The 15,895-nt window shown below is 31.3% G+C and overlaps 2 protein-coding genes across 5 annotated transcripts; both read right to left on the bottom strand.

Annotated features, from left to right (window-relative positions):
- Position 1: 1 nt before the first annotated feature.
- Positions 2 to 6,001, bottom strand: LOC148239256 (uncharacterized). Of its 4 annotated transcripts, XM_088183290.1 has the most exons (12): positions 5,766 to 6,001; positions 5,573 to 5,704; positions 5,320 to 5,477; positions 5,043 to 5,236; positions 3,056 to 3,152; positions 2,859 to 2,996; positions 2,687 to 2,800; positions 1,712 to 1,851; positions 1,415 to 1,579; positions 545 to 700; positions 358 to 477; positions 2 to 299 (listed from the first exon to the last, which is right to left on the bottom strand). In XM_088183290.1, exons 6-12 carry the CDS (start codon positions 2,983 to 2,985, stop codon positions 135 to 137), a joined length of 987 nt encoding a protein of 328 aa, XP_088039416.1. In that variant the 5' UTR covers positions 2,986 to 2,996; positions 3,056 to 3,152; positions 5,043 to 5,236; positions 5,320 to 5,477; positions 5,573 to 5,704; positions 5,766 to 6,001; the 3' UTR covers positions 2 to 134. The 4 variants fall into 4 exon arrangements, with proteins under 4 accessions (XP_088039416.1, XP_088039398.1, XP_088039422.1 ...); XM_088183272.1 differs by lacking the exons at positions 5,573 to 5,704; positions 5,766 to 6,001 and having other exon boundaries at positions 5,194 to 5,236; positions 5,320 to 5,457; XM_088183296.1 differs by lacking the exons at positions 5,043 to 5,236; positions 5,320 to 5,477; positions 5,573 to 5,704 and having other exon boundaries at positions 5,766 to 5,898.
- Positions 6,002 to 7,859: 1,858 nt separating this feature from the next.
- Positions 7,860 to 14,504, bottom strand: polo (Serine/threonine-protein kinase polo). Its single transcript, XM_088190363.1, has 10 exons — positions 14,292 to 14,504; positions 11,755 to 11,979; positions 11,476 to 11,680; positions 11,216 to 11,408; positions 10,271 to 10,497; positions 10,053 to 10,201; positions 9,797 to 9,978; positions 9,376 to 9,509; positions 9,195 to 9,307; positions 7,860 to 9,125 (listed from the first exon to the last, which is right to left on the bottom strand). Exons 1-10 carry the CDS (start codon positions 14,388 to 14,390, stop codon positions 8,931 to 8,933), a joined length of 1,722 nt encoding a protein of 573 aa, XP_088046489.1. The 5' UTR covers positions 14,391 to 14,504; the 3' UTR covers positions 7,860 to 8,930.
- Positions 14,505 to 15,895: the final 1,391 nt, after the last annotated feature.

Genomic DNA, 15,895 nt, shown 5'->3' with positions numbered 1-15,895 from the left:
TTCAATATTTTGTAAGGTCTTATATTTCTATAAATGAAGCCGTTATTTTTGCCATAATTTAAGTATTTTTTTTAAATAAAATTTTTTTTTTAGTATTTCATGTACAATTTTTAATTCCGAATTAAAAAAAAATACTAATTTATAATAATATTCTTTAACTTATATTTAATACAAAACTCCTCTTCGTCGCTTAAAATGTTTAACAAAAATGGATCTGTAGTTTCTTCGCTGTAGCATCTTGTGAATCTGGTGAAGTATTCAAGTTTAGATGGATCGAAACAATTGTATTCTTGACAAGGCTAAAATATATAATATATGATTTAATGGCTTTAATTATTAATTGCAATTGTAATTTACCTCTACATTCATCTGACATATTTTACCATCACATTCACCACAAGGCATAAAAACATAATTTTCACACTTAGGTGTATCTCTTTTTCCCCTATTATTGTAATTTTGAACATGTATATTTGGCTAAAATATTAAAAAAATTATTACATATATAATATCATATAAAAATATATACATTTGTAATAATTACACAATTATTGATGTATCCCCTGCACGCTGGTAATATGCAGGAAATGTTTGTATGTATACCAATACAGAAATGTGAAACTACCGTTTGTTTTCTTGATAAACTAAATATCATATTATCTGTATTATCCTCGGTTCCGCTCAAATATACTGGATCAGACTACAAAAATAAAATTAAATCATTTATAAACATATAATAATAATATACATTTTTAATAAATTCATCGTAATGAATATTAAACTAATTGCAATTTTTTGATACTGTACCATTCTAAAATTTACAATATGTATGTATTCACTGCTCAGTATCAGTTAAACTGTATTTGTTCACAAGCAGATTTCCACATGATCAGATGTTCACAGAATTGTGACATCACATCGTACAATTTTTTAAATATATTAAACCTAACCTAATTAAAGTTATAGAAATATACTTAGTTTTAGAACTCTTCGCAACTGTATATAAGTTCAATTATATTTTTTCTAATATACTATATCTACCGATAAATTTTATTCGGATATGATTTTACTGAAACTTCAGTAAAAATATAACTTCACTGGTAATCAGTGGCGGCCTGTAAGAATTTGTAGTTGTGGGGCTGCAGCAATAAAAGTTGAAAGATTGAATATTTTACGAATATTCATATACATATTCGATTGAGAACCCTAATTAGCACCCATGAGTAAATATCGTCCATGGCAGTTAAAGTACATATATTTTTGTCAAAAACTATTGTACTCAATAATATACTGAGTTAATTGTATGGAATAGATCCGCATAACCCAAATTCAATTCACATATTTGCTGCATTTCACAGGTAGAACTTTTGATTTGAAGTACCTTTTAGTTGTACTTTACATCTTAAGAACTTACCATACATTCACGAACGTTGTCAGCCGTGCCACCACCTCCACAATTTCTTAATCCGCAATAGATATCAAGCGGTTGTGATGCACACCATCTCAATATCACATTTGCATTATTAGACAAGTATATATAAACTATATTGCCTTGATTTTTCCTCGTAATGGGACTTTCCTGTAAATAAATAATAATAATAATAAAATAAATGTCATAAAATCAGACGAATATTACCGTATTAAAAATTTGCTTCCGCGTGACATAACAACATCTATAGGGATAAACTTGATAATATATTGATTTAATTACCACACATGCTTTTCTTGTAGTTTCGCTTCCACCACCACCGCATTCCACCAAACTACATTGAATCTCTTGTGAATGTTGTTTACACAGCTTCAACTTGTCTTCTTTTTGTGGTAATGCTTTAATTGCATCTTTTAAGCTTTCTAAAAATGCGTTAATGTTAAACATATTTTTAATACATTCGAGTTTGAATCATTAATAATATTAGTGATATACTAGTATATTCGAGAGAGAAAATCGAGTCAAAAATTATTGGTTCCAAAACAACTCAATTATAATTCAAGTATGGGGTATTGGTCAATCCACGCCAATTTAATCCGTTAAATATTTAGTACAAATTTAAGCAGCAACCTATACTTTGCATATAGCGACTGATCCATGTATGATGCACTGCAATGCGCGCAAGCAGCTGCGCCTCTTAATGAGTGTGCAAATATCAAGTAATTGTGCATTTTTTTGTTATTCAAAGTTCTGAAAAAAATGTCGATGTTGGTCGGTGGATATTGCCTATAACCTAAAGCTGATTTTAAAAAAATAAAAAATGTACTAAGGATCAGACAAATATTGAATAAGAACATAGAATCGGTTAGACGCTGAAGACTGCTATGGAAACAAACGTGAGTTTAACAATATGAGATCGTCATAGCTATTGGCTCACACGGTTTGGCATACAGTAACATACATACATAAATAGTTTAGTTTTCAAAATATTTTCATGTCGTAGAACAAGTTCCTAAATTTTTAGCGAGTTTCGATAATCTTATTTGCTTTATTTTCATCTTAAAATTAATTAATGGTACGCCTATTCACCTCGAACCAATAACTGAAATGAGCTGAACGTATCAGTCACAACTTTATTTATCTGAGACGATAAATATCTTTTCTATGTTATTAAAATCTATTGACTCGTCCTCATACATGCTTATTTTTCAATTGTATTTATATACTTTATAATATAATATTTTAATTTTGTCATACCTTTTTCTATTAATTGACATTTGTCAATATCAATACAAGGCTTGCCTTTCTGCCTTTTAATACATATATTTATAGATCCTTGTACCTCTATGCTCTTAGTAGATTTGATTTCACCTGTAGATAATTATATTTATACTTATGTTTATTTTATGATTAAGAGTTAGTTCATCACCTTCGCTATCATTGAAAAACTGGTGACAGTGAAATGGCACGTGATGACCATAGCTAATTTGTACTATGTTAATTACAATCTCTGATATACTGCTAATTGTTGTTTGAATTTCCAAATTATTTTGCATTGGCAAATATACTGAAAATATGCAAGCTTTATTATAAAAAAATATCATAATAATAAAAAAATATACTCACAGTGCTGGTAATTAATATCTGAACCATTTATCTTTGCAACAGTAGATTTTGTAATTGGATCATATATTGTAAAAATATCCTTATTTTTATATTTATTCTAAAAATAAAAATAATCATGTTTTAACATTTTTCCATAATTTTTGATAATCATCATATTCACTTTATTACGTCTATATGCAGTTTCATTAAATATTTAGAGCAAAGTTGTCCATTTTGGCGTATCAAAGATGCTTATTTCATCTTTCAGAACAGAGTTACCAGAGTTATCTACCTATCTATCTATCCATCTATCGCAGGAGCGTAATTTTAGCTTTATTCAGAGGTGAGCAAAAGTTGGCCAGTTAGTTTGTTTTTTTTTTATTAAAAAATAGTATTTCATTATAGTATAAAAATTAAATGAAGCATATCTAAACCGAATTTTAGCAACACTAATCTCTCTTTTGTAATAAAAAAAAAATTATAGCACGATAAACGATTGGTATAAGTCTCTGACTATTGACCTGAAAGACATACGGACTTTACTGTTTTTAAATTTCTATCATGTCTAGGAGATCGGAATTACTGATTATTATATAATTATAATTCCGATTGATCATCACAGATTAGGTTTACATAGATTTTCCTAATCTCACGGTTGAATATTGTGATGATTAATTAAAATCGAGCTAGGTCGTACATATCTAGTATTGAAAATTCTCTAATAACGACCTATTATCAGCTCAGAGAATATCTTATATGTATAAAAAAAACTTGACACTTAGAATAATTAACTGGATCAATAGTGCCGAAGCGAAAAATATGCACTAAAACCATTGAGCAATAACAACAACAACAAAAAAGTCAACCTCTTATATCTTCACTAATATTCTCGCCATTGCAGCATTCCATTCCATTGTTGCCAGATTTAAACCATCGTGAACTAATTTCACCTTTTATAATGAGCCAAAAAATATAATAAGATATGCAATAGATAAAAACAGAAAATCAAGTTCGTTATAAATTATCTTCATTGGTTAAAGAATCAAGGTCTAAAGAACGATGTACTCATGCCTGCACTACACTCTCTGGAAGTTGTCCGAACCGAAGTTACAACTGAAGTCGGCTGAGACCTACGACTTCGAGTAAGCGACCACACTGTCGCAAATTTCATATGGCGTCCGGATGGCGGCCGTTAATGACGTCCAGACGGCGGCTTTTGTCACGTACAGCCGGCATATTTGCGTGCCATCGAAAAATGTGCCAAATAATCGCAATTTTCAAATTGTCATATTATTAAAATTACGCTACTGATAATTATAAAAGTTTGTGTGGGCACTCACCAATACAATATCAGTGAAAACTTTTCGGTCGTAAATATTCAATTTACGCAAAATGCCATAAGGCATAAAAATGATACTTCAGAATACGAACACCACATCTGTAACTATCCTAGAATTTGTCGCTATCGATTCTAAATAAGAATTCGTTATGGTGTGATATTTATATAAACCGATCTAGGAAAATACATAAGGATATTCGAAACGATTTTTTTTAACAAAATCAAGTACCACTAATTATTTTTTAAATATTTAATTTTATATGAAAAAAAATATCTGTTAGAAGAATATGCTATCAAAAATATAATTAATCCCTTTTGGTGCCCTAAAATTTTCAAATATGTCAGTAAGAGTGTGTTGAAGTCCCCTATAAGCATGTGGTAGTATAACTTAACCACGTGACCGCGATGCAGCGCTCGACATGCGTGTTAACCATAGGACTCCTACGCGCATACTGAAATTGAACCGAATTACTCGTTCTATCTCAGTTTGCGAAACACCATATCATTATCTCTCTCACTCTCGTCACTTAACACGCGAAAGAGCGAAAGGGGAAGTATCTCACCGCTCGCGCTCGAAAGAGCAGCTTCGACTTCGGTCCGTTTGCCGACAATGTTCGGAAGCGCTCGAAGCTGGCCAAGCCGACTGAATTACCCCCCCCCCCACTTTACCTCCCGTTCTGGGTAGCCTCGGACAACTTCCAAAAGATCTTAGAGCGGGCAGAACCGAATTCGACCGAAGTAACCCACTATATTCTCCGTCCTTGGCCAACCTTGGCCAACTTCCAAAGAGTGTAGTGCAAGCAATAAGCAAGAACACTACCATACTATCATCGAAGTCCACGTTCGTGTAATTAGAACTGAGCCTATGGAGTTTGAAAAAGTTATTTAAAAACAAATTACAACAAATATGACGATTTACGAAAAACACACAAAATTAGTTACTCACATTCAAAGACAACTTTAAAATGTCTAACTTCAATTGTACAGTTCCGATATTTCTTTCGATCACAATTCTACACTGACCCCTTAGGCTTCTATTTATTTTAGGCTTATTGATAAAATACACACTATTCAGTTTTGTTGTAGAACCGCAATCTGTGGTATCTAAAAACATAATATTGTAAAAATATATTGCTAAAAATTGTTATTTGTAACTAATCTATCGCCTTAATAATATAATAATAGGCCATAATACTAACGATGACAACAAACTTGCATGGAGTTTTCACATATTCTAAAATAGATGCCATTTTCACGTGTGCATTGACTTTTCCCCATACAATATCCAGTGATATTATGATGGAAACATGTTGTCCTTTCCTCTGTTTTATCTAAGTTTAAGAAAATATTGCAATATGAATTTGGAAAAATCATAAAATGGCACACACTTACATTTTTCAGTCATGCTAACTACGTTGAACTTTTGCACGAGATTTTCATATTTTTTAGTTTTATAACTGGATCTAATTAATTGCTTCCACTCTTCAATGTCACCGAAAGGGTCCAAGTAAATGGTCGTAACATCCACGATCAACATTACCGATAAACATAACATGAGTTCAAAAGTCAAATGGCATACCATTGCGAGAGATAAACCGTCTGTATAATCAAATGATTCGTAAGCTACTGAATACATAATATAAATGTACTACTATTTATAAAAAAAGTGTCTTTACCAGATTATATAAATATTCAATTACAAGATTGTGGAGAAATTACATTTCGTTATTTAAAATGTCTACAATGAAAATATTTGTACACTCGATACTAGTATGTGTATAACACACACTAGTATCGAGTAGTTGACCATTTATGGGCATATTTAGAGAGAAAAATATTTTTAAGCAAGGCATCCAATTCATTTTGGACATAGCTGGAGAAGCTTTTGTTATGGCCAAAATGCTCGTACCAAACAGAGCGCGAGCTTCCCGCTCGTCTTTATACGTACCGTTGACGTTTGAGTCGTGCGGACGCGGGATGCGCCTGTTTGTTATAAAATATGTCGAAAATATGAAATGAAATATTTAAACAGTTTTGTTGGTCCTTCCAAGCCCAAGCTTTCCCGTGAAAATCAATGCGATTAAAAAGACATCCAACTCCACCTCGAGGGAAAAAGTCAATAAGCAGGGATGTTACTTGGGAGGGGTAAGAAAAATGCAAGTCATTTAATGAAATAATATATATCTTAATGAAATCGAAATATTAAAAATACGATCAATGGCTGGCTAACTTTTGCTCACCCCCCCCCCTCCTCCCTTATTGAAAAATCTGAAATTACATCTCTGGTTCTAAACCAGAAATTCTCTGTTTATCCTTCAAAGATAATTCAGCGACGTCATTTGCAAGTTGTGTCGTCTTGATGGAACCACGTGTCTTCCACGTCAATATCTTCGATTTCGTGCCAAAAATAATCGGTTATCATGCGCCTATAGCGCTAACTAATAACTGTTACAGGCCCAATAACGCCGCCTGACCACAATGCGCACCAGCCACATTTTGGGCATGTAATCATATGAGGATTTTCCTCACCCCCATATGTGGCAATTTTGCTTATCAACATATCCAGAGAGATGGAAATGTGCCTCAGCAGAGAAGATTTTACTTGAAAAATCAGCATCAACTTCCCGATGCTTTAATACCAATTTGCATAAATACTTCGATGGGCTTCGGTTCTTGTGTTATCTGAATTTTATACAGGTGTAGATGCAAGTCCAGATGCAAAATGCGCCGAATGGATCCATAAAAAAGCCCAAAAGCTGCGAGCTTCGACGAATCGACAATTCCGAGTCTTCGGTCACACTTTCCCATACAGCAGCTATACGACCACGATGATGCACAAGCCATATTTCCAATGCTTCCAGTCTATTTAAAAAAAAATTCCCTACGTTGCGAATTGTTTGCTAAGTAGGACGATGAAATTTATCATAATCCTGTAAATTTCGATACACAGTTTGTACAAATTGTTATTTCTGTAGAGCAATTGAACAATTTTAACGCGTTGAGCGGTGTATAAGCGATCTATTATGTATTGTTGCAAACTAACATTTGACACTTTGAACACGCGTGATTATTGACAGCTGTCTGACATATAGTGCTGCCAACATTGGACCAACCTGTACTTTAAATTAATCTCGCAAAATCATATATTATAGTAATTTGTAATGTTTAACTCTATGTTTATATTATATTATAATAATTACTTTAATTCATTATATTATATTTATGTATATCCACATTATGTATTAAGCTATATATTAATTGTGCAAAAAATAGAGCAAGCACTAAACTTTTATACCCCTAACCCATACTAAATGAAACAATAGAACGATTGAGGAAGGTAAAAGGAATTCAAAATCGGTCATCCTAAATAAAAAATACATCTATTATTGATATTGTTATGGATAATATCTGTCAATATATATAATAATAGTAATATCTCAATTGTGTTTATTAATTGTATTAGATCAAATTTAAAATGATAACGAATTTTATTTAATTTTAATTGCAAATTGTTTAATGATAATAAATATGTATAAACAAAAATTCAGAAGATAATGAACATATTTCTTTAATAAATACAAAAAATTAATAATACAAATATAGCATTGACAAGTTTTACAATACAACACTATTTGTGATCAACTTATTGAAGCCACTTCAACAACAAATCATAAAAATTTAACATTATTACAAGAATAAAATTTACTTTTAAAAAAATTATATTTTAGAATCAGAATTATTAATTTAAAATATTCAAGTTAGAACTAAATAAATCGCAATAAAATGAGAATTATTATTTCGAACTTATATTGTTTTATTCAAAAATATTGAGAATAAATTTAGTCACAAAACATTGTGAATCAGTCTAGGCTCAGGATTTACGATAATTTCTTAAATCAGACTGCATAAAAATCCAACAATTCTACCGATCGATTCACTGTATACCTAAATTAACATTAAGCTATTTGATTATTATTTAAATGTTACCTTTTACCTGTATACTTAAACAGTTTTATTACAAATAACAAAAAGTATATGTATGTCGCACAATGTCAGCGAATAAAATTATAATACGTTAAACACAAACTCTCGACTTTTTTTAACCATATTTAAATATCATACATATATAGTAAAATGATCACATTTTACAGTCTCAACGCACTCTAAAAATCACCGCAACAATTTTAAGTCATTATCCTATATGCGAGTTCATCTTGTATATTAATTAATGTCAAAAATAAACTTTCAATTACAAAATGAAAATACTAAAAAGGTAGTTCTAAAAATTAAACAGTTATAAAACCCAAAAATTAAAAGTATTGTAAAAAAAGGAACTAAGGCAGTCAAGATGTTAAGACAGAGTCCTAATCCAAAATGTTCAAAATCTAATGAATACGATCACCAAAAATTTTATTTTTTTAATTTTCTATCAACTTTAGAATCCTTTTACTTGCTTGCTTATAATTCATAGTTTAAACTAGCTATAAGAGATTGGTGAATCGCAATATATATGTATATAAAGAGCAAAATTTTCAATAATTAAAATTTTTAACTCGCTCACGCCGTATTTTTTGGTATCAAATACTCAATTTTCTCTAAAGCATAACGTAAATTGAGGCGTAACTCTGTCGGACAGCCGACGTCAGTGAGGGTCGTAAATCGGAAAGTACGGAAGTTTTGCTGCGTGTCTATGTGCGTCACGGCCGACATCAATGGGCATAGGATTATCTTGGAGTGGTCTTGGAAATTGATCTGTCAAAAAAAAGTAAGCATACAGAATTAAACCGCAATAAATACAATATATTTAAAAAATCAACATACCTGAACTGTCCCATTAGTTAGCTGCATAATGACAGCGGAATTCGTCCTATACCATTCGTGCAAATAAGGAACTCGAGATATGGCATCAGTTTCTCTGACAGGAATCGATGCACCTGAATCATTTTCAAAACAACGATTAAATGACTTAAATCGTACCACACAAAAAAAATCTTGAGCTAACCTGCTTTCATAAGATGTACACTCATATACTTTTTGAAGTAATTAAGGAGCTTAATCTTCTTGTCTAGTTCGCTGGGATAATTCGACATGGTCATATATGTCTCATGACCGGGACGGTCTATATGATGGACATTCCTAAAAAATTATACATCAATTACGGTACACGCAAGCGTTAAATCGTATTACAGCGATAGGTACGTTTTTTTTTTAATCAACCATTGTAAAAAATGTTAGCCCAATGTGTCAACATATTATAATATGTATTGTAACAACACTGAATCTGAACAAGTCTGGAAATCGTTGATGCATATGAATTAGTAATTATTAAATCTAAAATATTGTTGTATTTTATGAAAACACAATGTGACATGTAAAATTAATAATTATTTAAAATATATTCTTAAATCTCAAAAATAACTTACACTCCATTTCCGAGCATGATGAGCTTGGTGGTATCATTGAAGATGACTCCGACGCTCTCGTCGCATAATTGATAACCAAATCCGTATTTGTCGGAATAGTCCACCCATTTGCTAACCCACACCAACGGCTGGGCGGCAGGATCGCAAGCATCCTCTTTGAATAATCCAGGCGGATTGGTTGGCTGGTAATGTTATTAAAAAAAATTATAAAGCAACTTTTTTTTAATATATATTATGGCCGCTTTGCTGAAATTACCATGTGCGTAAGAAGGGAGCTGAGCTGACTTATCAACGATTTGAGATGGTTGACGTACTTAGTTGCTTGTTGACGCGAATTGATCTGTGGCAATTGCGGAACTGGAGTTTTCTTATTCTTCTTCGGTGACGGTTCCACGACCATGGGTCCTGTTGCAATAATTAGCTTTTAATGAATAACATGATTCAATCTAACACATTACAATGGTGAATACTAACCACCGTTTACTTCGTGCAATGGACGCCTGTTTGGATATTCCATTATTTGCAGCTGATCCATAATCGGAGCTGTAGTCAGACATGATATCGGCAGAGCTGACGGCAGAATGCCGGCTGTGAAAAATGCGTGCTGCATTAAATCGCACACTGACGGACGCAAATTGGGATCGGGCTGGAGTGATTGCGTGATCATATCAGCGGCCAAACTGTGCACATTAGATGGCACACTAAAAAACAAGAAAGTTTGTAAATAGAAACGCATAAAAGAATCATTTTTAAAAATGTAAATATATTCACTAAATTCTAATACGCTTTCTTTCGAAAATGTGTGATATGGACTATGATAGGTATTTGCTTCAGGGAATAATACATCGATAAGAATACTAATAAACTTGCTAACAAAAAAAATTATATTTCTCTCATTTTCATTATTACAAGCGTCAACTGAAACCTCATTCATTACTTTGAATATACTCCGAGTTACGTTGATCGTCCTAATGGATCATTTTAGTTTTCTTTTTGGAAGCTAGGAGAGAAAAAATTGGATATTTTGAAAGTTACATATGTTCTGTGGACTTTTTAACATATAACATTTAACGCAACTCGAAAATTGATATGTCTTTTGGTTTTAGCAGTAAGTTGAATCATATACACAGCAGCTTATGCAGTAATAAACCTGTCCACAATACGCACATTGCGTTGTTGGAAAATTTCGATTCGCTTGAAACAAAATCTGGGCTTCTGATATAATTGCGCCACCCCTAATTTATTATTCGCTCTATAAATCGAGAAAAAAAATTTACATTCAATTTTTCAGTAACATTGTGCCTTTGTTAAGAACACAATATCGAACAAGTCTCCTAAATTTTAATTCACCTTTCGAATTATTTGATTATCATTATTTTGACTTTTTACATTCTCGGTTATAAATTTGTTTATCAATACCTATATTGGCACGTTTTTATTCTTTTGTATGTATCTTTCAACGAAGAAGTTTCAAACGGTGGCTTTCCCACGAGTAACGTATACATAATGCACCCGATGCTCCAGACGTCGACTTCGAAAGAATGACCACCTTTGTGTAAAATTTCCGGCGCAATATAATTAGGCGTGCCGCACAAAGTTTTCTTTCTCTCTCCTAAAATCATATGTATTTTTTTATAAATATAGATACATAAACAAATACACAAAGCAGTTTCATTTACCTTCAAATTCAATTTTAGTCGCCAGACCGAAATCGCCAATTTTAACGTGAAGATTATCATCCAAAAACAAATTTCCTAATTTAAGATCTCTATGTATAATTTTACACTTGTGAAGGTATTCGACGCCCGACAAAATGTGACTCATGTAAAATCTCGTCTCCGGTTCGGTTATAGCCTTGCGTCTCTTGTGAAGCTCCATCATCGACTAGAAACACGGATGAAAAAAAGGATCAGTTGATAATTACGCAAGTTGAAAAATATAAAGCAACAGGAACGTACTCTCTTTTTGCACAGTTCCAAAACAATATAAATGTTTTGACTGTCTTCGAAGAAACTGTGAAATCCTACAACGTGCTTATGTCTCAGCGAACGATGGATGGCTATTTCCATGGTCATCTTGTCCTTTTGACTGGCCTTGACCATTAATTTTTTCGACACTATCTTTCCGGCGTAAACCTTCTTGGTTTGCATGTCTTTGATTTCATAACACTTAGCGAATCCTCCCTGAAACAATAAATATGAAAACATGACAACTCAATAGATACTTATAAGCACTCGAATGCTATCGAGGTTTAATTACATCCTAATAAGCATTTATAGTAAACTATGCGGAATGCATTGCCGGTTGATCGTGCAGCTGTTTCACTTCTATGGCAATTCTATTTATTATGCGTAATAAATTAAATATATTTTTTAGCTTATCTACTTATATAATCGCTTGTTTCAAAGTTATTTTTCTTTAAAAAATCCACATTTTACATTATTATAATTGACCACATAGAAGTATTATTTGAAGAAATTTTATCTAAAATTTGTTTTACATCATTAATGTTTATCAATTTGTATTTGTAATGAGAGCAAACAATCGAGGGAAATGATGCACTCAGCATTGCCTCACCTTGAATTTGGCAATAAAAATGCATGTCATTTTTATTTTATGTCATACTATGAATCTTATTGAAATTGAAATATTAAAAAACGACTACTGACTGGCGAACTTTTGTTCCCCCTCCCCTTTAAATCAGAAAATATCGGGTTATCCCTCAAAGAAATCGAATCTATGTTGAAAATATTTTTTAATACATGTGATTTCGGTGAAATCATTCAGAATACATTTTCACTAGTAGATATATATATTTTTACCAGTGAAAATATCATTTATCTGGCAGGTGCTAGTAAATAGTAATACATACATTTACACACTAATCAATATTTATTTACTTACTATGTATAAATGTTAAAGTGAATGTGTATTTTTAAGTAGTTATATTTTCACTAGTGAAGTCCAAATACGGTTTCACCAATAGATACATATTTCTACTAGTCAAATTATATATTGCTCTAAAATTTCTATGAAAATCTATTTGACAGTTGCAAAACGTACATTTACTGTTTACACCCAAAAATATGATAGCTATCTATACTGATATTACTACGGACTTCTGATATGAGAGTATCGGGAAAAGTATATTCAAACCGAATTTTGGTCAATAGGAGGGCGCAAAAACAATTACCACTTCTGAGAAGGGATAATTGTTTTTTGCGCTCTGCTATTGGTCAAAATTTTGTTTAGATGTGCTACAATTAATTTGAAATTGAATATGCTTCATTCGATTCTCGCTTATTGTAAGTCGTAATATTGTAGAAAAATGCTTGAAATACGACCACTAATTGACCAACTTTTGCCCCCTCTCCCCCTGGAAAAAGCTGAAATAATATCCCTGGTTATATTGGTATTTTAATAAGAAAATTTATATAATTGATAACAGTATTAATCATTTAATGTCACTTTTTTTTATTATTTAGCTCCAAACTGAAGAGACGCTTCTATACAATTTTATTGTACAATTGCTAAAATAGCAATATAATAAGTTGAAAATGAAAAATATCCTGCACCCTAAGAATATTCTCTGTTTATAACTTTTTTTTGGAGAGTAAAATATACTCTTTGCATTTCATTATTAAACCAGATATTGAAATAAACAAATATTGTACATGTATGAATATTATTTTTTTATTAGAAAATAGTAATGACAATAAAAGCATAATAAGAAAATTACAAATGTAATTTTATTTAGAATATAACTGACATTCAGTGGTCAGATAGTCATTGATAATCTGGAGAATGGTTTAGTTTTAGAAACATGACAAATGGTGAAAATAAAGATAGCAGCGATGAAATAGATGGTAATTGATTTGTTTCGCAGAGAACACAAAAGATGGTGAAACCTCTGAATAAAATGTACAAAATTGAATTACAGATTTTTACAGAAATATGAAGTTTATAAAGTAGGTAGACTATTTTTTGAATTGACGAAGAACTAAAATAAAAGTGTTTGTGAAAAATGTATATTTTTTATATTGTTCGCTCATATAAACATAACACATTTTAAGTATTTTCAGTACAAAATCAGATTAAAGTACCTTGAAACTACAAGCCAGACATTAAATAACACATTTAGTTATTTGTTGGTTTGTCGTTCTATAAAATATAATTTTTAAAATGATGGCTGCTCTCTCATTCTCGTATGTGGCTCGTACTGGCGTAAAGTTTGGCAGGCCCTGGCAGCTGGCATAAATAGTACTCGAATCAAATTTGCAATGTCCATTTTGCTTAAAATGGCGTCGACGTGACGACATCTTATATCGTCAAAAATGTACAGATGCTTCTCTTTTCAATTTTGACGGTTAAAAGGGCAACGAAAATTCGTTAATTAGCGCAGATCATGACCGACATTTTTGTTTAAATAATAACGATAATGATGGGGATCGAAGAATACTCGCCACATCTACGGCAAACAATGGACAAAACTCACCTTGCCGAAGAAACGCAAGCGTTCGTAAGAGGTGTTGGTGGACGAGTCCTTGATGATAGCCAGGATGTCATCGCTCTTGCTCGCCGAAGATGAGGTCATGATACTGCTGCGCGACTGGTACTTTTCGAACAACTGTTTCCGAACAGCCGCCCAAGCTGCGGCCAACGACCAGCGATTTAAATTCTCTCAACCGCCGTCAGGGTTGCCAGTCGACAGGTGACGATTCCGTGTTACGAGCTCGGCGTTAATTACGAATATTTTTTTAATTTACACGCTAACATAGGTAGCTTTTAAATAAAATAATACTTTAACATTCATTATTTTTATATAACAAAATATTGGTCTAACTATTGTTTTTTGAAAACATAAAACGACAGCTATTTTTTTTTGGATCTGTTTTATGAAAAAGAAAAATACATATTAATTTAAAAATAGTAAAATTTAAACACGTCATACATAATACTAAAAACAATTTAGCTACACTGGTATTGACGTCTTCAAATATATTGACCATATTATCCTACAATACGCTATCTTCAGGATTGTCAATTTTTTTGTAAGTGTGGAATTGTATCTAGTAAACAGTGACAATAATTTCATTACAATTATAATGTTTTATAACTTGTATTTTACATTCTCTAACTAATTTTTTATAATACATGTATATTATGTGAGGGCAAATTTTTCCCCCACATAAATGTATTTTAAATATGTTCTTAAAGAGCTTACAATTAATTTGTACATAGAAAACACGCTTAGAAAAATCTATGTAATAATTTGTTTAAAAACTTTTTACTGTTGTTAAAACTTTTTTTTATTTTTAAGGAAATGTGCTATTTTATATTTTAGAAATTGCTGAGTCCCTTTACCGAAGTAAAAATAAAAAGTATGTAATAAAGATAAAATAATGCGTAACCATGTAAAACTTTTAATTTCTGATATAAATTTTAAAAATACATGTAAATTTTCAAATTTCTAAGTATCTCGAAACAGCATTCATATCAGTTAACCTTTATATGCCCATGCACTTTGCTCAATGGGAGTAGTTCACTGCCGAAGTATTAACCTATGGACGTTTATAGGTTAATACTCATTAGCTTTTTTTATTCAAACACGTGTGCAAATATTACTGTAAATACATTTTTTACCTTATTTATATAATCTAAATTAAAAATATGTTTATTGAAGAAAACAAATTTTACAAAAACGATTTTAATATAATTTTTTTTCAATTACTTTATATTTCTTACTCTGTAGAAATAACTGTATAACTATTCGACGTAAATCTATGAAGGCATTATAGTTGAAAAAGTCAAATGTAATTTAATGGAAGTTATTTGCACATATTAAATTAAAATAGCAATGAATATTTTGCAATATTTTTATTAAATTGAATTTACACACAAAATTTCAAACATGAAGCACGATTAATATACATATATTTATATTAAATATTAATAATCCTTTGGCGCAATCCCAATCGAGATCGCCATGGTTAATAATTTGTTAAAGGCGTGACCATGGATTACTCGATTTTAAATATGAGATTTCGTAGAAAATATACATTATTCATCTATAAATATATTATATAATACAATATAAAC

This window comes from Plectrocnemia conspersa, unplaced genomic scaffold (assembly GCF_051122295.1).
Source record: "Plectrocnemia conspersa isolate PC_06_02 unplaced genomic scaffold, ASM5112229v1 ptg000001l, whole genome shotgun sequence".
Taxonomy (NCBI): domain Eukaryota; kingdom Metazoa; phylum Arthropoda; class Insecta; order Trichoptera; family Polycentropodidae; genus Plectrocnemia; species Plectrocnemia conspersa.
The sequence above is the reverse complement of the archived record's forward strand: the minus strand, read 5'-3'. Positions and strand labels throughout refer to the sequence as shown.

Bases quoted from the DNA above. Each gene is read 5' to 3' on its own strand.
- polo (XM_088190363.1), bottom strand. From the start codon at position 14,390: ATGACCTCATCTTCGGCGAGCAAGAGCGATGACATCCTGGCTATCATC. The intron at 11,980-14,291 runs GTGAGTTTTGTC...TTATTGTTTCAG, and splicing joins GCTTGCGTTTCTTCGGCAAG to GGAGGATTCGCTAAGTGTTA. The intron at 10,202-10,270 runs GTTAGTATTCAC...TTATTGCAACAG, and splicing joins ATTGCACGAAGTAAACGGTG to GACCCATGGTCGTGGAACCG.
- LOC148239256 (XM_088183272.1), bottom strand. The intron at 3,153-5,193 runs GTAGTGTTCTTG...TTTTATTTTTAG, and splicing joins TGGACTTCGATGATAGTATG to AATAAATATAAAAATAAGGA. The intron at 1,852-2,686 runs GTATGACAAAAT...ACGCATTTTTAG, and splicing joins ATGTCAATTAATAGAAAAAG to AAAGCTTAAAAGATGCAATT.